Source organism: Medicago sativa, chromosome 8 (genome assembly GCF_051527215.1).
Source record: "Medicago sativa cultivar Bolivia chromosome 8, Bolivia_mono, whole genome shotgun sequence".
Taxonomy (NCBI): domain Eukaryota; kingdom Viridiplantae; phylum Streptophyta; class Magnoliopsida; order Fabales; family Fabaceae; genus Medicago; species Medicago sativa.
In genome coordinates, this window is record NC_140756.1 from 35,012,221 (window position 1) to 35,037,174 (window position 24,954).

At 35.2% G+C, this 24,954-nt stretch overlaps 2 protein-coding genes and 1 pseudogene across 2 annotated transcripts; 2 read left to right on the forward strand and 1 right to left on the reverse strand.

Moving 5' to 3' along the window:
- Nucleotides 1-631: 631 nt before the first annotated feature.
- LOC146898743 (prohibitin-3, mitochondrial-like) lies at nucleotides 632-4,193 on the forward strand. Its single transcript, XM_085731776.1, has 3 exons — nucleotides 632-1,061; nucleotides 1,729-2,201; nucleotides 3,989-4,193. Exons 1-2 carry the CDS (start codon nucleotides 680-682, stop codon nucleotides 2,190-2,192), a joined length of 846 nt encoding a protein of 281 aa, XP_085587902.1. The 5' UTR covers nucleotides 632-679; the 3' UTR covers nucleotides 2,193-2,201; nucleotides 3,989-4,193.
- A 3,984-nt stretch (nucleotides 4,194-8,177) lies between these two features.
- Nucleotides 8,178-9,806, forward strand: LOC146898744 (prohibitin-3, mitochondrial-like). Its single transcript, XM_085733501.1, has 2 exons — nucleotides 8,178-8,626; nucleotides 9,116-9,806. Exons 1-2 carry the CDS (start codon nucleotides 8,245-8,247, stop codon nucleotides 9,553-9,555), a joined length of 822 nt encoding a protein of 273 aa, XP_085589627.1. The 5' UTR covers nucleotides 8,178-8,244; the 3' UTR covers nucleotides 9,556-9,806.
- A 5,804-nt stretch (nucleotides 9,807-15,610) lies between these two features.
- LOC146898745 (F-box/kelch-repeat protein At3g06240-like) lies at nucleotides 15,611-23,663 on the reverse strand (annotated as a pseudogene).
- Between the last annotated feature and the right edge of the window lie 1,291 nt (nucleotides 23,664-24,954).

Consider the following 24,954-nt stretch of genomic DNA (forward strand, 5'->3'; position numbering starts at 1 on the left):
GGAATGGAGGATAAAACAGATGAGGCTAGAGTAAGTCCATCTATTTTATTGAGAAGTTTTCTTTTCCAAGTAGCCAGCCTGTTTTGCATTTTTTCAATGATAAATAAGAAATCACTCCTCTTAGGCCGCCCTTTGAGGATTGGGAAGCCTAGGTATTTTTGGATTTGGTTCCTCTACTTATTTTTCGTTTTTTTAGTTTTGGTCGTTTTATGGTTTCCGTCTCTCTCAATTTGTGACTAACCATCCACTTTATCAAATCGGTCTCATTTATCACATTATCCAATGGCACATCATCCTTCATTTATCACATATACACGTTTTTGTAACCTAAAATGATGGTAGGGACTAAAACTAAAACGTTTACAACTTACATGTTTTGTTTTTTTTTTTAAAAAAAAATACATGACGGAAAAAAAAAACTTGCCAATCATTGATTTACATATTTAAGCTATTACCCTCTCAAAAAAAAAAAAATTTAGGCTATTATATTTTTGGTGAATCTACTTTTTTTTTTTAAGGAATTTTTTTGGTGAAACTATGCCACTCATCCTTTCTTACCCAACAATTAACTCATCTTCCTAACCAAGCAATCCATTTTTCATATAAATAAATAAATCAACATAAACCCCCCACACTTCATTTCTCTTAAACCCTAACAAACCCTTCCTCCAAAAAAAAAATGGGCAGCAACCAAGCCGCAGTCTCCTTCCTAACCAACGTCGCCCGTGCCGCTTTCGGCCTCGGCGCCGCCGCAACCGCTGTCAACACCTCCCTCTACACCGTCGACGGTGGCCAACGCGCCGTCCTCTTCGACCGTTTTCGCGGAATCCTCGACCAATCCATCGGTGAAGGAACCCATTTTCTCATCCCATGGGTTCAAAAGCCTTACATCTTCGATATCAAAACTCGTCCCCACACTTTCTCGTCAATCTCTGGTACCAAAGATCTTCAGATGGTTAACCTAACTCTCCGTGTTCTCTCTCGTCCTGATACTGAGAATTTACCTACCATTGTTCAGAATCTCGGTCTCGAATACGATGAAAAAGTTCTTCCTTCAATCGGTAATGTTATAATTCTTTACAGAACTTGAAAATTACATGAAATGCATATTGATAGAAGCGTCTAGGGTCTGTTTGGATAAACAACTTATTTGCAGCTTACATCATTTAAGCATAAGATTACTTTAGCAATTTTTATATCAAATGAAGTTAAATTGCTTTTGTATATGCGATAAGCTGTTTTTGTAAACTATATTGGAGAACTTATGAAAATAAGCTGAAAAAAACCTGTGAAAATTGTTATAAGCTGATTTCGTAAGCTCTCCCAAACAGTCGCACAAAACTTATACTAGTAGATAAGCTCAAATAAGCCAATCTATATATTTCTTGGTGTGATTTGACTTGAGACACATGTAAAAAGTAGTTTTACACTGTTGGTGCATGAGAATTAATCTATTTGGTGTGATTTGATTGGTAAAAAAAGTTTTACACCGTTACTGCATGAAAATTAATCTATTTGGGGTGACTTGGTTGGAGAAAAAAGTTTTACACTGTCAGTCAATGAAAATTAATCTATTGTTGTGTTTTGATTGGTAAAAAAAAAGTTTTACTGTCAATGAAAATTAATCTCTTGATAGAATGAGTACATTGAGGCTTATATAGCAAGTTTAAAACAACTAACTCCTTGATAATGTAATGAATATGTAACTAACTTTTACATCTTTGATAGGTAACGAAGTTTTGAAAGCTGTTGTGGCACAATTCAATGCGGATCAGCTCCTTACAGAGCGTCCACAGGTGTCTGCACTTGTCCGGGAGAGCCTTGTCCGACGTGCTAAGGATTTTAACATCGTTCTTGATGATGTGGCTATCACGCATTTGTCTTATGGTGCTGAATTTTCGCGTGCTGTGGAGCAGAAGCAGGTGGCTCAACAGGAAGCAGAGAGGTCAAAATTTGTTGTGATGAAGTCGGAGCAGGAGCGTCGGGCTGCGATCATTCGGGCTGAAGGTGAGAGTGAAGCTGCTAAGTTGATTTCTGATGCTACTGCTGCTTTTGGGACGGGGTTGATTGAACTTAGGATGATTGAAGCTGCTAGGGAAATTGCAAGGACGTTAGCGAAATCGCCTAATGTTACTTATCTTCCTGGTGGAAATAACATGATCATGTCTCTTAATACTCCAACTGGTCGTTGATTGTTGTTGGTAAGTAATCTATTTTCTCAATATTCAATTTTTGGCGTTTGATTTTTCATTGCTAAGTTTTGAATTGTGGCAATAGTCGTGGATTGCAGTCACATTGCACATATATCAACAAAAACCTTAAGGTTACTGTTCATGTTGTGGTTGCAGACCTTTTTTAAAACTTGGGTTTATTGCAACATTACAATCTGCATGAGTGTTTATTCTCTTTATTTGTGCTTACAATTGGATATAGATGGATATTTAATGGTTAATAAGTTGCATCAATTTCAAATGTATTAGAAGTTGTCATTGCTATTCCAATTCCGGTTAAGTAGTGGGTTCTGAAGTTGTGGGTAAATGCGATTGTAATTGTGGATGCGATGCTTTGTTTGATGTAGACTGTTTGCATGATGGAAAGGCATTGGATTTAGCACTCTATAAGCAGAAGAAAGAAAAAAAAACATGTTGTAGATCGCTTTTTATTTTCATTTTCCATTCATTTTGAGAACTTCAGTTAGACTTCATTTTTCATGCGTGACCTGGTAGTTTAAGATTTGCATTATCAATTATGCTTGTGAAATTGTATTCCTACATGTATTCTTCTGGGAGCGTAGCCTGTTGTGCCCTTGTCCTGTTTGGAGCATTTTGTTCCTGCTTAAGCTTAATTGTATTTGTGGAATAAGACTAGTAATCTAAGACATCAATTGATTGAACGAATTATTAGCAATTAAAGCTTTAAATTGTGGTAATTCGGTCCATTTGCAAACAAATGTGGCCAATACAGTTGCAATTTCTGTAGTCCCAAAAATCCTTGTTGCGGTCACAATTGGGCCTGGGGATTGCAATTCAAAAGTATATGTTAATAATTCATTGGGTATATTAAATCTAGTGTTTATGGTAACTATTAAATGCATCTTGATATCTTCACAAGGTATTTTAAATTCCTCTACAAGTATCTTTAATTCATCCACAACAATATGGTGCACAGGTTGATCCCTGGTAGTAAGTTATTATCATATATTTTTTTTAAAAAGTTCTTCTATATGTTGCAATTTTCTTATTTAGAGTTCAGACACTGTCCAGATTCTGAATGTGTTCAACTTAAATGTTGAAAGAATATAAAATGCGTCGTGTCTAAATAAGGTGTTTATGATCTATCAAAATAGAAATGTTTACTTTGCATATGACAATATTCAGTTAGTTAATGGTGGTATAGGTTGGTATATTGGGCCGTATCTCTTATCATGCTATGCTTTAAATAGTTTGATAGAGAGAGCGTAGAAAGGTTGAGGATGATCAGAGATCATCATGAAGTAAGTAAAAATAAGAATGGCATATCAACTCAGAAACAACAATTGAGTTCCATTTCATGTGAGCTGATGCCTTGAAATAAGCTGAGATATCCAGGGATTGGAATTGAGTTAAAATCTTGACATTACATTCTTAATTTAATAAATGCACGAGACACTAGTGTAAAGAATGTAGCGAAATTTTGGGTGCACGCTAACTACTGCTTAACTCCTTTTAACTAAATTGTTATGTGTTAGTTTGATGTTGTATGTTAGGAGAATTATGAGTGATTTCTCCACCTATAAATGATTGAATCAGGGTTGTTAGTTGTTACTCTTTGAAACTGAATGTGTCTGCCTCTTCTTCCCCTGAACGTGTCTACCTCTTCTTCCCCTTCAAAAAAAGTAAAATGCCTTTAGTAGTTTGAATTTTGATGTTAAATGTTCTCTAACATCTGATCTCTAGCATCTCATTTTGTGCTAAACCTGTAATGACTAACATTTCCTTCTTTATTTCAGGGCTCAATGATCCGTTTATGGTGCAATGGTTGGAATTAAATTAGTTTTGAGGTTTTGTTGAAAGAAGCTTTTCTTTTGTCGTAGGCCCGATCTCGTCTGACCACAATTCCATAGATTTTATTTTTTTTGGAAAAAAAAAGAAATGTAGAAATAATTTTGGACCTTCTCGTTTATGGATAAATTGAGTAATACTTTATTTGGTTTAGCGTCTTTATATAATTTAGTTATCTAACTTCTTGGATCAACTAATGTATATAAAGTTTTCATTCTCAAAATCGTCAATCTTAGATCAGATGGTTTAGAATATAAACTGTCTATTTAGTTTTTTTTTTTATATATAATTATTATTATTCTTTTAGTTAAAACGTTCTCGACCATTATATTGAGATCATATTGAGATCAGACGACCAATAATCTATCACTAGGAAATTCAAGTCCCAACTTTTTATAAAGACATCGTTTAGAGTCAAGCTGAGGATTTTATTTACCTTTTCTGAGTATGTCCACCTTACATGTGGAAAGAATATAAAATATGTTATATCCAATGATCTATCAACATATAGATTGTTTACTTTGCATATGACATATTAAGTTAGTTAATGATGATAAAGGTTGGTAGTAGTCGATTCTTTTAACATGTATAGAAATGGGCAGAGCTGGCTAAGTAGAGCTTGCTGGTAAAAATAAACGGGGCATTAACTCAGAAAGCTGGTGCGTTGTAAGAAGCCGAAACTTAGGCTCTAAGGCCAAGAAGCTAGCTTATAGTTTATGGCAAATAGCTTATACGTTAGTCTGACAAAAAAGACGCCGTTTGGTAACGATCTTTTCACCATGAGTTTATAGCTTATTTCGCTAACTTATAGCTTATTTTTCAAACGTTATTTCAAGTAGCGTTTGAGCTTATAACTTATAGTTTATCATTTTTTTTCTTCCAATATTACCCTTATCATTTTAATTAAAATCCATCTTTACCCTTTATTATAAATTAAAACCAAGTTATTATATTTTCAATGTTTCTCCTCAATCCTCACACATACAGATGACTACCTTTATTATATTTATATGTTAATTATTTGTTTCTTATTGTCAAGAAAATACCATTGAATTTTTTTTTTTTTTAAGACTTACATACAGATGTTAATGTAAGATTAATAACTATATGGAAATTTTATCTTATAAACATAAAAGATGTTATTAATCCATACCTAAATGAAAATCTAATTAACATACGCTATAAGATCAAAAATGGAAATGATATAAAAAAAAGGGTTAATTAAGTAAATGATCCCTATAAATATTCAGAATTTTGTTTTTAGTCCCTATAAAATAAAATCACACTTTTTAGTCCTTGTGAAATTTTCCTTTAGTATTTTAGGGACCAAAAATGTTGACGTAAAATTTTTACAAGGACTAAAAATGTTGATGGAAAATTTTATAGGGACTAAAAATAATGACGGAAAATTTTACATGGACTAAAGAGTGTGATTTTATTTTGTAAGGACTAAAAACAAAATTATGAATATTTATAGCGACTATTTACTTAATTAACCCAAAAAAAAGTGCATTTAATTAATAAGCCATAAGTTCATGAGGAAATGACCGTTACCAAAAACGAGTCATTTTGCTGAAAAAGAGGCTTTCCAAACTGACACTAAGCTATTATACATTGTATGATATATTGATATTACAAATACAGTTAAAACTCTATAAATTAATAATGCCAGGACCGGAGAAATTTATTAATTTAGAGAGTTATTAATTTATAGATAAATTAATAATTATTAATTTAAAGAGTTTTTAAGTAATTATACTGTACATACTAAACAAAAAGGCAAATTAGTCTATGCCTCTTAGAATTACGTTGCAGCGAACCTTGGGACTTAACGTAAATTAGTAACTACTGTGTTCATATGCATTGGAAATCAATAATGACTTTTGAAGTACAGTAAATGTAAACAAAATCAATAATGACTTTTGAAGTACAGTAAATGTAAACAAGAGGAACAAATGTGTTCAATGTATTCTTAATATATTTTTTTTCAGTTTCTACGAATTATTAATTTATGATTTTCTTGGGACCGAAAATTATAAAGGGATCTCCCGAAAAATTATTATCTTATTATTTTATCAAGTTTTTCAATTTTTTACATTGGCCCAAGTCGGGACCGGACAAATTTATTATTTTAGAGAGTTTATTAATTTACCGAGTATTAATTCAAAGAGTTTCTACTGTAACTAGACTTTTGACCCGTGCGACGCACATGTCTTCTCAACTATAATAGAGACCAATAAATAATCTTTAACCCATAAGATCATGGGTCGATCAATAAACGCAAATTAGATTATTAGAGATACAATATTACAATCAAATGATAATACAAAAAATTATAAAGAAAAAAGATAAAAAGAATAAAAAATTATATTGTTGCACGAGTCAATATTATTTATAACTTTTATAGTTAAACATAAAAAATTAATGCAGTTCATGATTCCTAACAAATTATTTAGGGTAGCCGAGTTTGCATGGAAATTAGGGTATTCTATCTGTAAACGTATTAGATAAGTGTACAACAACTTGTCAAAAAAAAAAATCTACAGAAACAATAGGTTAAGTTGCTGCAAACCTAATAAAATTAATAAATAATAAGGATAAGGATTAAGATATCAATTAAATTAAAAAAAAATCTACAGAAACAATAGGTTAGGTTAAGTTGCTGCATACCTAATAAATTAATAAATAATAAAGTTAAGGATTAAGATATCTATTACATTAAAAAAAATCTACGGAAACAATAGGTTAAGTTGCTACAGACCTAATAAAATTAATAAATAATAAGGATAAGGATTAAGATATCAATTAAATTAAAAACAAAATCTACAGAAACAATAGGTTAGGTTAAGTTGTTGCAGACCTAATAAAATTAAAAATAATATGGATGAAGATTAAGATATCTATTAAACTTTTGCTTTGAAAATATTCATGGTTATTAGAGAGAGAAATGAAAAACATATATGATGCAAATTTAGAACCAAAATTTTAGGATAGAGTTGTTGCAAACCTAATAAGGGATTAGTGGAGGGGAAAAAATTAGGTTAAGTTGCTGCAGATAGGGATGGGAATAGGCTAGGCCGAGCTAGGCTTTGCAAGGCCTAAGCCTGGCCTGCCATTTTTTTTAAAGCCTAAGCCTAGCCTGTGGCCTGTCATAGGCCTACTTTTTAGGCCTGAGCCTGGCCTTCTGAAAGTCTGAGACGGCCTGCTAGCCTGTTTAAAAGCCTATATCTCATTAACATCTTTAAATAAGCAATGTGATATTAGTTTAAATGGACTAGTGAACTAATAGTTCAATTAGATTAAACTCTCTTTTGATAATCAACACGAGGTTTTAGGAAATTTGACTATATATTATATCATATTTATATTCTAATTTATAATAATACATTTATATATGCAAAAAATTAATGTATACAGATGAAACTTAAATTATTGAAAAAGTTTACAAATTTATATTTTAATTCAAAGTATAAAATATAATATAATAATAAATAATATTATTCATATTACTTAAATAGGCCGGCTTAATAGGCTTAAGAGGCTTTTTGAGAGGCCTGTGGCCTGGCCTAACTTAAATAAAAGCCTAGGCCTTCTCTATTTAAGAAAAAAAATCTGGCATGGCCTGACCTATCGTAGGCTAGGCCGTAGGCCCCTGTAGACTGGCCTGGCCTATTCCCATAGCTGCAGACTTAACAAAATTAATAAATAAGGATTTTAATAAGATTTGAACAATGATACGATTAATTCTCATCACTATTCACGACGGCAGCAATCAAAAACTAGTAAACATTTGTAACAGCCGCAACCATGAAATCTGTAACGTGTACGCGATCTGGATTGATCTTTAAAACCTTGGCTATGTTCTTATCATAAGAGAAAACTGATGTGAACAGAAAGAACACAATGCTCTTGTTGGGGGAACCAATAACCATTATAGATGCAATGCACGGGTTCACTAACCACTATTACACTAAACCGGTTTTGTTTTCCATAACAGACCAATGTTATGTTCTTAAGGAAACTGGGAATATACAAATTTGTGTTTGGTTGAAATTCCAGCCACTCATCCTTAGTTTCTTACACAACAATTTACTTATATCTTCCTAATCAAGCAATCCATTTTTCATATAAATAAATAAATCAACAAAAGCCCCCGACACTTCATTTCTCTTAAACCCTAACAAACCCTTCCTCCAAAAAAAAAATGGGCAGCAACCAAGCCGCAGTCTCCTTCCTAACCAACGTCGCCCGTGCCGCTTTCGGCCTCGGCGCCGCTGCAACCACAGTCAACACCTCCCTCTACACCGTCGATGGTGGCCAACGCGCTGTCCTCTTTGACTGTTTCCGTGGCATCCTCGACCAATCAATCGGGGAAGGAACCCATTTCCTCATCCCATGGGTTCAAAAACCTTACATCTTTGACATCAAAACTCGTCCCCACACTTTCTCCTCAATCTCTGGCACCAAAGATCTTCAGATGGTTAACCTAACTCTCCGTGTTCTCTCTCGTCCTGATACCGATAATTTACCTGCCATTGTTCAGAATCTTGGTCTCGAATACGATGAAAAAGTTCTTCCTTCCATCGGTAATATGATTACAATTCTTGATACAACCTGAAAATTATGATAAAAATGTATATTCCTAGAAGTATTTATGCATAAGATCAAAAGATAAAATGAAGTGAAATTGCTTTTGTATATTCTATAAGCTGTTTTTATAAACTATATTGGAGAACTTATGAAAATAAGCTGAAGAAAGCTTGTGAAAATTGTCATAAACTCAACTCTCCTAAACAGTCTCATGAAACTTATATTAGTAGATAAGTTCAAATAAGCCAATCAATAAGTTTCTTGGTGTGATTTGACGAGATCAACATGCAAAAAAGTAGTTTTACATAGTCAGTGCATGAAAGTTAATTTATTTGGCGTGACTTGATTGGTATCGTAAGTTTTACAATGTCAGTGCATGCAAATTAATCTATTGATAGAATGAGTACATTGAGGCTTATATAACCAATTAAAACACCTAAGCTCCTTGATAACTAATATGTAACTAACATTTACATCTTTTATAGGAAACGAAGTTTTGAAAGCTGTTGTGGCGCAATTCAATGCGGATCAGCTCCTTACAGATCGTCCACAGGTGTCTGCACTTGTCCGGGAGAGCCTTGTCCGACGTGCGAAGGATTTTAACATCGTTCTTGATGATGTGGCTATCACGCATTTGTCTTATGGTGCTGAATTTTCGCGTGCTGTGGAGCAGAAACAGGTGGCTCAACAAGAAGCAGAGAGGTCAAAGTTTGTTGTGATGAAGGCGGAGCAGGAACATCGGGCTGCGATTATTCTGGCTGAAGGTGTGTGTGATGCTGTTAAGTTGATTTCTGATGCTAATGCTGTCGCTGGGATGGTGTTGATTGAAGCTGCTAGGGAAATACCTTGGCCACCGGCAAATTCGTCTAAAGTTTCTTATCTACCTGCGGGACTGGAAAGCTTAATGTCACTCGGGAAACCTTAAACGTGCGGGAAACCTTAATGTCACTAACGTGCAGCCACTGTTTCACATCTTTTTTAAAACTCGGTTTTAAAACTCGGGTTCATTGGTTCATTACAATCTGCATGAGTGTGTGTTCTTCTGGGAGAGTGGCCTGTTAGTCCCCTTCCTGTTTGCAGCATTTTAATCGTAGTCGAACTTAATTGTAATACTGGAATAGGACTTGTAATCTAAGAACATCAGTTGATTGAATTAATAATTAGCCATTAAAAGAACCATTGTAGTTGCAGGCATGTGGTTCAGTTGTGAACAAATATGGCCAACACAGTTGCAATTGGAGTTCTTCAGTCCCTAAAGCCTGTTACAATTGGAGTTGGGGATTCATTTGTAAACGTTGCTAATAATCCATTGGGTATATTTAATTTAGTGTTCATGGTAACTATAAATATATCTTCATATTTTCACAAGGTATTTTAACTTTCTCTACAAGTATTTTAATTCATGGACATTAACATGGTGTAGATTGATCCCCGGTAGTAGTTACCTTTGGAATCAGCACACCAGAAATTAATACAATACTATTAAAAATAAAATAAGAGATTATGCATTACTAAATTTCAAGATAATTTGTTTTCAAAGTTTTTCTTATTCAAAAATAGATTGTAAGTCCTGTGGTCGTTCCTTTCTTGTTGGTGAAATTGTATATTAGTTGCACCTGCAATTTCATGAAATAAAACAGAATTAGAAAGGGACCAAAATCATACGAAGGTACCATGTTGAGGCTTTGTCTAACATGCACAAGCAAAATTATCTTGTACCATGCACATGTGTCTTTTCCATCATTGGATTAAAAAGTCACATTATATTTAATTGGAAATTGTATATTGATCCAATGGTGGAAACTAGCTTGTGCATGATGCAAGACCTGTCTCACTTGTGCGCCATAGAATTGGCCCCATGTTGATGCATAAGTTTAAACCATTTCTCTTGTAGTAGCTTATCAGGCACTAGGAACTGAGGATCAAAGGCTACCGATCTCCCTCTATTTTACAGCTTAATTGGAGATGATAGGAATGTATTTTACAGATCGCATGACATCAATGAACCTGTTTAGAATCCATCGAGTGTCACAAAGGCTCGTTCCTATGTTGTTAATCTCATGTAGTGGTGAGTAACGCCAAACCACGAAAATGCTGTAGCTGTATGTGGATAGTAAGATGGCCGCTATTTTGAAGACTAAAAAACAATGTACATGAAAACATAAATTCCAACAAGATGCATAAATACTAAAAAGTACACAATTATAGGAACAATCATACCAACTTTGTCATTTCCCATCAAAATAAGCTCTATATGTAATCAAAATGAAATAATCAAGTTCTAACAGTACATAAAATGACAAGCCATTAAAATCATGTTCTAAAAGTATTAAAAACCATGCTTCTGCATCCGCTTCATCTTTTCTTCTAAATTCCACCACATCAATATTATCTTGTTCATCACTTGATTCAAACTCTTGTTCTTCCACCTCCAACTCTTCATCTCCATTAGGCACAGCTGTAGGGAGTCTAGATTGCTATAGTGGTATAGCGGATAGTGGGATGGCCACGATAACTGCCACTGCTAAAGGCGACTTTCTGGGAGATGGCGTCATGCCGAACCCTACTATGCTATTCCACTATTGACAACATAAGCCCGTTCTATTCTATTGTTAATCTTAGGAACCTATTCTCTTTAACCGAGTTGTGGTTTCTTTTATGAGCTAATTTCAGACTGAGAAGAATGTTATGGCTATCGATGATTTGAGCTTCTGGTTGAATGATTCTGGTAGGTTTAAAATGGGTGCGGTGGCTCAATTGATTCATTGAGAAGCCAAGGCTAGTATATGTGCGAACATTGTCACTGTCACATCATCCCTCATCGATAATATCTTATTATGTATATAATCCCCATGGAGCAATGTAAATGTAATCAGAGATATTTTTGCTCAAATTATTCAAAGATGTATACTGTACCTCTTGTACAAGATCCCCCACTACTTCTCCGACAACTTCACACAGATTGTTTTGAGTAAATGATTCATTGATCCAGAAACCGATATCCTTGTAACAAGGAGGATACTGTAAGGGGAAAACGGAGAGAAGAATTAGAATGTTCTCACAAGATTTTGGAAATGTATCCAGTCACAATAATAAGTTAATATGAATTTCTCATGGTCATTAACAATATAGACATACAGAATATAACACCAGAGGTCCAAGCAGAAAAAGTATTTGTAAGATTACTAAATTAAATACCCTCTAGTGTAATAAGATTTACATATAATATACAAGTATCATTTGATTAAAATGCAGAAATTGTGTACCTGAATTATATCATGACAGGACCTTTAACATAGTAAAGCATTAAAGTCACGGACAGATGCATTTCTTTTTTTAATCATACATATTGCAATTCAGACCTACAAAACTCACCACAATTCTCGATAAAAGATGTAAGAAATATTAACAGTTTTGCATAGAAATTACATGGGCCATCTTATGTTTCAATCACCTAGAACATTCCCATGCAACTTAGAATTGCCGTATTTTTGTAAGGTATAACAGATTCCTAACCATTAAAAAATTCAGCAAAATGACAACGAACATAGACACCAGGAATATAGATGCATATGTAAGGTAGAAGTTACCTTTGAAAACGGCCTAAATTTGACCCCTAACTCGCCCTTGGAGAATTGTATATAAAATAATAGAAAAAAGTGACAGTAGAGATCACAAATGAATTAAACATGTGAAATATTATTTTGATGATCAGAATATTCTTGATTGGAAAATATTTCCTTCCTTAGAATTGTTCAATTTATCCCACCGATGCGGCCAGCAGCTGTTCTACACCACCACGATCGACTACCTAGCTATCACTACACTTTGTTATTTACCTAACACGTTACTGTAACAAAAAAATACATATTCAATAAGGTCAATTTTAAATATATGATTATGTTCACCAATTAAATGTGATATATGACCTACAACGTACACAAAATAATTCAGAAGTTTACCAGGTAGATTGCTTATCCTATATCAGCTAGTTATCATACAGTAAGCCCTGTCTTATACCATGCATCAAACAGGTCCAAGGTAATAAACCCTATATGCTAATGGTGATTTTGAGTTAATTGTTCAAGATTGTTGTGATCTCTTTTCTAGTTTTGTTAATGTTGATGTTATTCATGTTAAAAGAAGCCAAAATGTTGAGGCTCATAGACTAGTTGGCATAGCCAAGTATGTCCCAAACTTGTTAAACTCTTCTAATGTGTATCATGTTTCTGTTGCTATCTAATATAAGCAATGTGAACTTTAATCAGTTTCTATTTCTTTCAAGCTCTCAAGCTTATTTCTAACACAGAGGAGCGGCGCACAGATATAGTGTTGGAACTTGTGTTGGGGGTCGGCTGCAATAACTTGACCAAGAAGATGATGAAGATGACTATGATGAAGTGTGCACATAAATTCCAAAGATTTGTTGTATATCTTGATTGTTGGGAAGATGCTGCTGTACTTGAAACCTGAAAAGATTAATGGTTATGCATGCAAACTCAAAGCGTATGGGGTTGCCATACTAACCTTTAGGTTCGATTCGCCCCCACCAATAACTGTATATTGGATGCAATAAGGAATGACCGGCGAATCCCCTTCAGGATACTATGAGTTCCTTGACGTGTATTGCACAACCACACCAAGCGTATCTCCTAACAGTATTTTACAGATTTATGGTTCCAGCAATTCACTCATGCATTAGAAAATTGATGGATGATTTAGAGTAAGAGAATGATGGAGAATTATGTTGTTGTTCTTTTTTTTTTTTGTGTCCAACTAATGCCCAAATGTCAAGCATTTATAGTGCATTATATGACCCTTCATATGAGAGAAAACACCCCTTTGATTTGAAACAATGTTATGGTTCATTAAACATCCCTTTGTCAAAGGTTATAATCATATACACTTGAATCAATGCAAAGGTTCATTAAGCACCCTTTTGTCAAAGGTTATAATCATATACATTTGAATCAATGCAAATGTTCGTTAAGCATCTCTTTGCGAAAAGTTCCAATGTATATGAATGATTCCCATGAAGAGTTACAACTTTTGATTTAAAGTGATTCCATTATTTTGGAAATCACCAACATATAGCACTCTAAAACACAACTATATTCTACAACAAACTTCAAATGATTCATCCAATCCTAAACAATGAACAAACCCGAAGCAAATGGACAACTAAAACTCCTTGAAATTGTCCAAGTCACGTTAAAAGAATGTGCAAAAGCAGTTGCAATTGACATTCATTACTTTATAAAATCCTAGTTGAGTCATAAGTGTGGCAAATACATAACTTGAATCTGCATACATTATCTACGAAGAATTTCAATGCCATAAAAAAAAATTCTAAATACATTTATCAGAGAGGGAGGACTTTCACCCAAACTTGGATCTCTTAGATTTAAAATCTTCAACAAGCGCAATAATAAGCATCGAAATAATAAATAACTAACAAAAGGCATAAAATCATTAAGACAGACATATGTACCAATTTACTAACTTTAGTCTAGACACATAGGTTACTTTTCCTTATCAATGAACCAATGATATGGCAGTGTGGAATTTTTCGTATTAAACCATGTCGCTCTAAACCCTCATATTCATGAACATTAAACTGAGTATGCAGGTTTCTCCAACTCACCACATAAAACAGTAAATTTGCAATTATTTTTATATCAGTCAAATGAATCATTCCTTAGAGAAAAAAATAGAACCTCCGCTATTATTGAAGAAGGATTCTGACTACAAACAGGGTTACCTTCTGATTCAAATCCCTACATTTGTTGTTTTAGTGTCATGGTTTGATGGTAGGATTGGATAATAAATACTCGTGATAATAAATACTCACAATTCATACATTCAATCTCTAAGTGTGTATTTGGAATAGGTTTTGCTCACAAAGACCAACCTCAAAACATGATAAAAGAACGAAGCCAAAGAAAAATTAACATCAGAAATTGGATTCACCAAATCCAACTAGGGAAGATGTTACTAGTATACAAAATCAGGATATCTAAAGAGTTACCTAACTTGCACTGTTCCAAATTATCGTACATTCATACCTACCTTCTAAATTTTCAATTTCTGCATTTATATTTATTATCAGGCAGTATTATAAACCAGAAGATTGTACATCAGAGGCAAAATAAAGCATTGGGTAGGATGTTTAAGTGTTTAAAGACGACTATTCACTTTGTTTCTCAATTTTGCAGAAAACCTCATTAGCTAGCATATAACTTCTTGGACGTCCCAAAATCATACAATTTTGCATAATTTATTTAGTAACCCAGCCAAACCAGTTAAAGATTGCTCAAAGTAGGAAATAAACACACAATACCTGAATATCAAAATGTTTGGCAAAATATGGAATTAAGAAGTGTGTATTTTGGAATGCAACTTTCCAAAATAACACTTTTGAGACACAGGACCAAACAGGTTGGAAGTTGGGCAAGAAAATTAACTTCAGATTGTAAATACTAAAACCTGTGATAAATTTTGTTCATTTTAATCTCAATGTAAGATGCATGTATGATCATAAACTTAAATATGAGAATACATAAATAGAGCAGAGTAAACAAAGCAATCTAGATCAATAAATTATAACTCGCATGCTACCAATTAGTGTTGAATCAAAACTATAATTTAGCATTGGAGTCTATTAGACATTCCATGTCTCAAAATCTATAATAAAGATTATTGTAAATTAATCAATTCTAAAGCTACAATACCATACCTTTGGTGCTGACGAAAGGTGTATGATGTGGAGAATCGTCATTCTGAAGCAACAAAACAATTCTATAACTGACTTCTAACAACCAAACTCACATGCATTGATCAAGGGGCACACTCTAAGCACAACATGCCTGAATGGCTTAAAACTAATTACTAATTGAAGGAACAAGGCCTTAAACTTTTATCCTCAATGCCATGTCAATATAACCACAGGAATACATAAACAGAGTAAAATAAATAGGCAATTTATATCAATCAATTAGGTTTTAATTGCTACCAAGAACAAGTAGATTATATATCTCATTTCTCCATACAAATAAATGTCAAATAACAAAGTGACATAGTGTTATGGAGTATAGAACTCTGGAATTAGTCACATGTTCTGCTGCAACACATACAAAACTACAATTTCTAGATAACTCATAACATTCATCTTGATATAAAATGCTAAATCTAAGAACAAAGTTCATGAATCACTAGCTGAAATTATTCATTCCTTGGAAAAGGAAGAAGATTTTCCTTATAGATTGTCATGTGCGTACAAAATGACTTGCCTTGAACTTCAATTCATTCAACCCTTTGGGTTCTTAAATCAAGGCAGCCTAGCTCAAGATCTTCTTCCTTGAAGAATATACGGTTCTTGTTCCCTACTGAGATAGGACAGACAATCGAACAATTATAAGGCCCGACAACAAAGAGCTTGGTCCATGATTCCTTGATACCCACTTCACCCAAAACCCAGATATGAAAATCAGGCGTCCTGTCATAATTATATATGACAGAAAGAGACTCATTTAACTCCACCAAATTAAACCAGTATGATCTATATTTTACATCTGAAGAAGGTAAGGTAGTTGCAATGAATGCCTCTTTGCTAAAGTCGAATGACACTATATCATTATCATGTAATTCGGTAAACCAGTGGCAAAATCCATTCAAGTTCACCATATACGTACCTGTGTAAGAAACATGCATATCATCAAATCCATCAAGTTTCCTCCAAGAATCACTTTTGAGGCTATATATCTCCCAAAAAGGTTCATACAACTTGCCTTCAAATTCTATGGGATCTCTAAGCTTCCGAATCACCTTAAAATCATTCGTAACACAGTCATAACCAAACCCATGAGGAGGAAGCTTGTTTTCCACCGGTTGAATGCTAGGAGGAATGATCTTGAATTCTGAGGTTGCAGGGTTCCATAACACAGTCGTTAACTCTTGATATAGACAAAGAGTGCCATTAACACTAGCAGAACCCAAAATAAAAATAGGAGGAGCATCGGCATTGGCATCTTGTTGAAATGGAAATGGCCAATCTAATTTAGCCATAATTTCAAACCTTTCACCAGAAAGAATGGAAAGAGATTGCTGAATGTTAAACCCTGACCGTTCCAATATGAGGAGACGGATCTCAGCGTCGTCATGGTGTTTGGAAATTAGGAAATTGGTGCGGAACATGTTCATGAAATTAGGGTTTTGGAATAAAAGTGACCATGATTTTTTAGCACAGTTAAAATGTTTGAGAGATTTAATAGGCAATGTTGGAACACTAGTCATTCTAGTGAAGAAAATTGGAAAGAAAAACACTATGAAAGAACTAGTGTGTGGGTGTGACTTAAAAATGTCCCACATTGGAGGGTCACCCCAACTAGTAAGTGTTTATATATGGGCAAAGTGACCTCCAATGGTGTGCCCTTGGGGTACCCAATTTTGTGAACGGGTGAACGCTTACAAAATATATATATCACACGCGCGACGACGCCGCCGTCCGACCGACCGGCCGGGTCGGGCTTGGGTCGCGGGTTAAAAAAAAAAATATATATATATTTTTTGTTACTTGAAAATGTTAAATTAATTAATTAATTAATTTAATCATTATCCGTAAGCGCTATCCGACCCGATCCAAAACGCGTATCCAGAAACTTCCGAATATATCCAATTAAGAAACAAAACGCGTTTGCTTAAGGATTAAGCAGACTTAATCCCCAAGTCACTCGTTTTTTGTTACAAACTCTCCCTATAAAAGGAGAGCTCGCCCCATTCATTCTGTACACCAAAATCTCACAGTTGATGCTTCCTGTGCGGTTTTCTCTCTTCTCCCTTTCGATTTTAACAAATCGTTCTTCTGCTTCTACTCCTTTCTGTCCCGTCGGTTTTGAATAGAGCGGTTACGTACCGTATCGAGTGGCTTCGATCGAACGATTGAACCATACGGTTTCGAATAGAGCGGTCACGTACCGTATCGAGTGGCTTCGATCAAACGATTGAACCATATTTTGAGGTGTAATTCTCGAGCGACTATATACTGTGCAGTATATACTCGTAACAGTGATCTGGGCTGTTTTATCCTGGAGACGGCGTGGTTGTTAGTCTACCTTGCACAAACTAGGGTAGTGCCGCGAAACGTCTTAAAGAAAGCGACCTGGTCGTGACTCACCCAGTAATTTCGTTCGGTATATTTTTAATCGAAAAACAACAATTTTAAGACGTTTCTGAAAACATGAGTACCAACAACGAAATTACTGTATCTGGAACAGCTATCGATTTCAACAAACCGTTTAAGTTTCACGGTAGTAACTTCAAGCGTTGGCAAACAAAGATGATGTTTTTTCTAAATACTAAAAAGGTTGCCCACGTCTTAAAGAATAACGTACCTGTGATACCATCGATGTCGGTTCCTATGGAAACGACTAGTAACGGTAAGACAGCAGTGGCTACAGATGCTTCTGTATCTGCGACAAATGCTGAGTTGGAAAGGCTTACGGCCGAACATGCTGAAAAGGTGAAACAGACTGAAAAGGATATACTCCTCTGGCAAGATGATGATTGCATGTGCAAGAATTATATTTTGAACTGTCTTGCGGATCATCTATATGATCTGCATCTTATTCATAAGACAGCTAAGGATGTTTGGGATTCTCTTCAGAATAAGTATAACACTGAAGAGGCTGGATCAAAGAAATTTGCTGTGAGCCGGTACCTAAACTATAAGATGAACGACGAGAAATCTGTCGAAATACAATCTCAGGAGCTTCAGAATATAGCTCATGAGATTTTTGTTGAAGGGATTCAATTACCTGAGCAGTTTCAGATTGCTGTGATAATTGATAAACTGCCCCCTGCTTGGAAGGACTTCAAGAATGCCCTTAGGCATAAGACTAAGGAGTTGTCTCTTGAAAGTCTGTTTACTCGACTTCGTATTGAAGAAAAGGCAAGAAAACAAAAACTGAATGAAGAGGTGTTTGTTGTCTCGAACAACAACACTAAAAAGAAATCTGTGGGTGCTGTTCTGAAGCCTACTGGCAAACAATTTAAGAATCAGAACCGCCCTGCAAATAAGAATTCCAATCGGAATAAGAATGGGAACCCACCAAAGGTCCCAAGAGCTCAACCATCAAAGAATGACCCTGCTCAACCGGTTAATTGCTACAATTGCGGACAACCAGGTCATATGGCACGAAAGTGTAGAAACCCATCCACTAGACCGGCTCAAGCTCAGACTCACTTTACAACAAATGAGGAGCAGCCGTATACTGCAATGACAACTGAAGTCAACATGGTAGGTGGATCTGATGATTGGTGGATCAACATGGTGTGTGAATCTGATGGTTGGTTCTTATTTGGCATGCACGACTCTGTCACGTTAATAAACGAATCATTTCTAATATGAGCAATATCGGTTTAATTCCTAAGTTATCTTTGAATGAATGTTAGTGAAAAATGTCAGTTTTGTAGTCAAGCAAAAATAACAAAAGGATCTCATAAATTTGTAATAAGAAAAACCGAACCATTTGAATTAGTACATTCTAAAATATGTGAACTTGATGGTAATCTGACTAAAAACGGGCAAAGATACTTTATAACTTTTATTTATGATTGCTCTGATTACACTTTTGTGTATTTAATGAAAAACAAAAAGTGATGCGCTTGATATGTTTAAATTTTTTGTAAAAGAAATTGAAAATCAATTCAATAATAGAATCAAGCGCTATCGTAGTGACAGAGGCACCAAATATTTATCACACACATCCAATGAGTATTATAAAGAGCACGGAATCATTCATGAAACAACTGCACCTTACTCTCCTGAGATGAACGGTAAAGCGGAAAAAGGAAAAAATAGAACCTTTACCGAATTAGTAGTTGCTATCATGCTTAATTCTGGTGCAGCGCCTCATTGGTGGGAAGAAATTTTACTGACTGTTAGCTGCGTGCTAAATAGAGTACCTAAAACTAAGAACAAAATTTCTCCTTATGAAATTTTGTAGAAAAGACAACCAAATTTGTCTTACATTCGAACATGGGGCTGTCTAGCCTATGTAAGGATTCCTAATCCCAAGAGAGTAAAACTAGCCAGTAGAGCCTATGAATGTGTATTCATTGGGTATGCCTTAAACAGTAAAGCATATAGGTTTTATGACCTAAAGGCTAAAGTGATCATAGAATCAAATGACGCCGATTTCTATGAAACGAAATTTCCCTTTCTATCAAGAGATAGTGGGGGCAATAGTGGGGGCATAAATATGAACTCTACACCTGATCACAATCCAGTGATTAGGGATAGTGATAAGAGCATCATAACTGATGTAACAGAACTTCGAAGAAGTAAGAGAGCAAGAACTGCTAAAGAGTATGGACCCAAATATGTGGTCAATACATTAGAAGAGGATCCATCAAATCTCAAAGAAGCTTTGTCTTCCTTGGATGCAGACTTATGGCAAGAAGCCATAAATGATGAAATGGATTCTCTACTGTCTAATGAAACATGGCACTTGGCTGAACTGCCTCCAGGCTGCAAACCAATAGGTTGTAAATGGATTTTGAAAAAGAAACTGAAACCTGATGGAACTGTTGAAAAATACAAGGCACGCCTTGTAGCCAAAGGTTTCAGACAAAGAGAAAATATAGATTCTTTCGATTCCTACTCACCAGTTACTCGAATCACATCCATAAGGGTACTAATTTCCTTGGCTGTTGTTTATAACTTGATAGTACACCAAATGGATGTGAAAACTGCTTTTTTGAATGGTGAGTTGGAAGAAGAAATCTATATGGAACAACCTGAAGGTTTTGTAGTCCATGGACAGGAAAGCAAAGTCTGTAAGTTAGACAAATCTCTGTATGGTCTAAAACAAGCCCCTAAGCAATGGCATGAAAAGTTTGACAACTTAATGATTACGAATGAGTTCAAAGTGAATGAAAGTGACAAATGTATCTACTACAAGTATGATAAAAACATTTGCACTATCATATGTCTATATGTAGACGATCTACTCATATTTGGGTCAAACATTCCTGCCATAAATTCTGTGAAATCACTGTTGAGTAACAACTTTGATATGAAGGACCTAGGAGAAGCTGATGTAATTCTTGGCATCAAGATTACTAGATCAGATAAAGGAATTTCCTTGGATCAGTCTCATTATGTTGAGAAGATATTAAGGAAATACAACTACATTGATTGTAAACCTGCAAGCACACCTTATGATCCAAGTGTAAAACTTTTTAAGAACACTGGAGATGGTGTTAGACAAACTGAATATGCGAGCATCATTGGCAGTCTCAGATATGCCACTGATTGTACTAGACCCGACATTGCCTATGTCGTGGGACTCTTATGCAGATTTACAAGTAGGCCAAGCAAGGAGCATTGGCATGCTATTGAGAGAGTCATGAGATACCTGAAAGGGACTATGACATTAGGACTGCATTATCAAAAATATCCTGCTGTACTTGAAGGGTACAGTGATGCAGATTGGAACACCTTGTCGGATGATTCCAAAGCGACCAGCGGCTATATATTTAGCATAGCTGGAGGAGCTGTTTCTTGGAAGTCTAAGAAACAAACTATCCTGGCTCAGTCCACAATGGAATCTGAGATGATAGCACTAGCTACTGCTAGTGAAGAAGCAAGTTGGCTAAGATCCTTGCTAGCTGAAATCCCTTTATGGGATAAACCGTTGCCAGCTGTGTTAGTTCATTGCGATAGTACCGCGGCTATTGCAAAGATTAAGAATCGTTATTACAATGGTAAGAGACGACAGATAAGGCGAAAACACAGCACGATTAGAGAGTGTATCTCTAAATGGAGCGGTTAGAGTTGATTTTGTACGTACGAATGAAAACTTAGCTGATCCTTTGACGAAAGGACTTAATAGAGAGAAAGTCCGAGAAACATCCAGTAGGATGGGACTAATGCCTATAGCCCACGAATGATGGTAACCCGACCTATATGACTGGAGATCCCAAGATTTAGGTTCAATGGGTAAAAACAAGTCATGAAGTGGTAGAACATGCTATGAGAGAAAGAATAAAGAAAGCATGATCCTGCAGCGAAAGAAGGATGAGGTAATAGTAACTCTTAATGAGATCTATACTCTATGTTGAGTGGGGTACACAGCTACAGGAGTACCCTTGATAGACTCACCTATACGAATGTGGAACTTAGGCCGGTCCTATGGAATTTTGAGGCAGAATTCCTAGAGCATTCGTTAAAACCGGGATACACGTGCAGGGCCTTAAAACGCACGGGCTTTTAGAATACACCTATGAAAAGGTTTGTGTGTGGATTCTATGTCTGAGATAGAGTTCAATGCTGTAAGCAACTCTTGTTAAATCAGAATACCTTCCACTATGCAAAGGTTCAAGTTGTTGGCGACACCTTTGTATATTAGCAGATCTTATGGAAACGTTTTACGTTATTTCTCGAAACCATTTTGAAGTCAAGTGGGGGATTGTTGGAACACTAGTCATTCTAGTGAAGAAAATTGGAAAGAAAAACACTATGAAAGAACTAGTGTGTGGGTGTGACTTAAAAATGTCCCACATTGGAGGGTCACCCCAACTAGTAAGTGTTTATATATGGGCAAAGTGACCTCCAAGGGTGTGCCCTTGGGGTACCCAATTTTGTGAACGGGTGAACGCTTACAAAATATATATATCACACGCGCGACGACGACGCCGCCGTCCGACCGACCGGCCGGGTCGGGCTTGGGCTTGGGTCGCGGGTTAAAAAAAAAAAAAATATATATTTTTTGTTACTTGAAAATGTTAAATTAATTAATTAATTAATTTAATCATTATCCGTAAGCGCTACGCGTAACAAATAAATTTGTTACGATCCGACCCGATCCAAAACGCGTATCCAGAAACTTCCGGATATATCCAATTAAGAAACAAAACGCGTTTGCTTAAGGATTAAGCAGACTTAATCCCCAAGTCACTCGTTTTTTGTTACAAACTCTCCCTATAAAAGGAGAGCTCGCCCCATTCATTCTGTACACCAAAATCTCACAGTTGATGCTTCCTGTGCGGTTTTCTCTCTTCTCCCTTTCGATTTTAACAAATCGTTCTTCTGCTTCTACTCCTTTCTGTCCCGTCGGTTTTGAATAGAGCGGTTACGTACCGTATCGAGTGGCTTCGATCGAACGATTGAACCATACGGTTTCGAATAGAGCGGTCACGTACCGTATCGAGTGGCTTCGATCAAACGATTGAACCATATTTTGAGGTGTAATTCTCGAGCGACTATATACTGTGCAGTATATACTCGTAACAGTGATCTGGGCTGTTTTATCCTGGAGACGGCGTGGTTGTTAGTCTACCTTGCACAAACTAGGGTAGTGCCGCGAAACGTCTTAAAGAAAGCGACCTGGTCGTGACTCACCCAGTAATTTCATTCGGTATATTTTTAATCGAAAAACAACAGGCAATTTAGAGAGAATGGAGAAAGCAATGTCATCGTGAATGTGAGAATCAGAAGTACTTACCTTCTTCTTTGAAGCAGCAGCCATGGAGATTGGAGCTGAAAATCACGAAGAAGAAGAAGAAACCTAAGCAGAAAATCGCTCTCGGTGAAGTGAGTGAGAAAAAATATAGGGTCACAAAATTGTTTCATTTAAGAATCAAGTTCAAATTCTCCCAGACAATTTGTCATTTGATTATCATATCTAATTGGTTTAATATGTTACTTTTTTCTAATTCTTTTATCATAACCATTGAATGCTAAGATTTGCCTAATTCAATGCAGCAAAGGATCACCTACCAAATGCTGGAAAAATGGTAGCCTCTAAGACAATGAGGTGTGGTTTTATTGAAACACGCGAAGAGTGGGCAAATTCATATTCTTAACATTTAGTGGTTACGAGTAAAGTGTATTTCATTTGCAATATTTAACGAATCTTATTACGAGTATAAAAGACATCCATATTCTTTTTTAGATACCCTCATATTTGTTCAAGATTTAAGCTTAGGACAGATTTATCTAAATTGACTATATAGAAATTGTAGAGGTATGATTCAAAACAAACTAAACTTTGTCAAATTTGTTAGGCTTTCAGTCAATACGGTTATCCACTTGCTAGCAAGAAAGAGTCAAAGACATCCATCCATATTCTTTTATAGTTTTCATATACTCCATTGTATTCTAAATTGTACTACTGAAGTTGTTAACAAAGCTTAAAAACTAAAGCATAGTTTAAAATAGATTAAACTCCAAAATCAAGCTTTGAATTCAACAAAGATGACCTGATCATTCACCATATTGAAGCTACCAAAATTATACATTCTTTGTAGCTACGTCTTGTTGTAAATTGAATATTGGTTGTTCTTGGATGAAGGGTTTGAGAGGGGAGGGCTTACATTTCGTTTTTAAATTACGCATACTATGAAATTTTATTTTTTTTTTAAATTAAACTAATAACATGATAAGCGATAATATAATATTTCAATCACACTAAATTTATTTTAGAAAAACATGTAATATAATCTGTAATTTAAAAAAGAAAAATAAACCCTCCCTTCCTAAACCCTTAATCCAAACACACCCTAACCATTTTGCTCTAATTTCACCCCAATGCTAAACGGTACGCGCATCACTCCCATGTCCACTATACTCCACTACACATTTATGACAATAACTAACATCCGATGGTTAATAAGAGTAATTTTATAAAATTGTCACGGTCTTTCATTTATTTAAATATTTTCTTAATCTCTGTAAAACAACATGAATTGACACATAATATAAGACATAGGGAGTAATATACAAGACATGAAATCAACATGATTGAAGTTCATTGCGTACAATGATAATGAGTAATCAACGTGAAAACAAAAATCAATTCCAGTACATCATATAGGAGGAGCTGAGGGCAACCAATTTTTTGATGTATTTTTCCATACCTGCTTGACTGAAACAATAGGACATGGTCGTCAAACTTATTGAAATTGATTGAATAGTTTGTGTCAAATTAGTCATATATCGCATTCTTCAATATCCCTCATGTAAAGCTGCATTTCAAGTTTTGAAAATATATTGTCTGGAACATTATTTGTCGGATCATCCCTGATTGCATTTGAAAAACCAAGAAGCACAAATAAGAAGAATTTCATGAACCAAAGAATATGTTTCAATAAAAATATTAACATAAAGAAACACTGCACTGCACACATAAAGTGTATACAAAGCAAGAAAAATAGACTAGTTAAAACAAGTTATACATTTCCCATAGTATCACCTCCACCTGTACGATAACAATTATATCCAAATACGAAACGGCAGTAAAATGGCTTCAATTTCATGCATTTG

Coding starts and splice junctions, on each gene's coding strand:
- LOC146898743 (XM_085731776.1), top strand. CDS start 680: ATGGGCAGCAACCAAGCCGCAGTCTCCTTCCTAACCAACGTCGCCCGT. Junction 1,062..1,728: donor AAAAGTTCTTCCTTCAATCG/GTAATGTTATAA, acceptor CATCTTTGATAG/GTAACGAAGTTTTGAAAGCT.
- LOC146898744 (XM_085733501.1), top strand. CDS start 8,245: ATGGGCAGCAACCAAGCCGCAGTCTCCTTCCTAACCAACGTCGCCCGT. Junction 8,627..9,115: donor AAAAGTTCTTCCTTCCATCG/GTAATATGATTA, acceptor CATCTTTTATAG/GAAACGAAGTTTTGAAAGCT.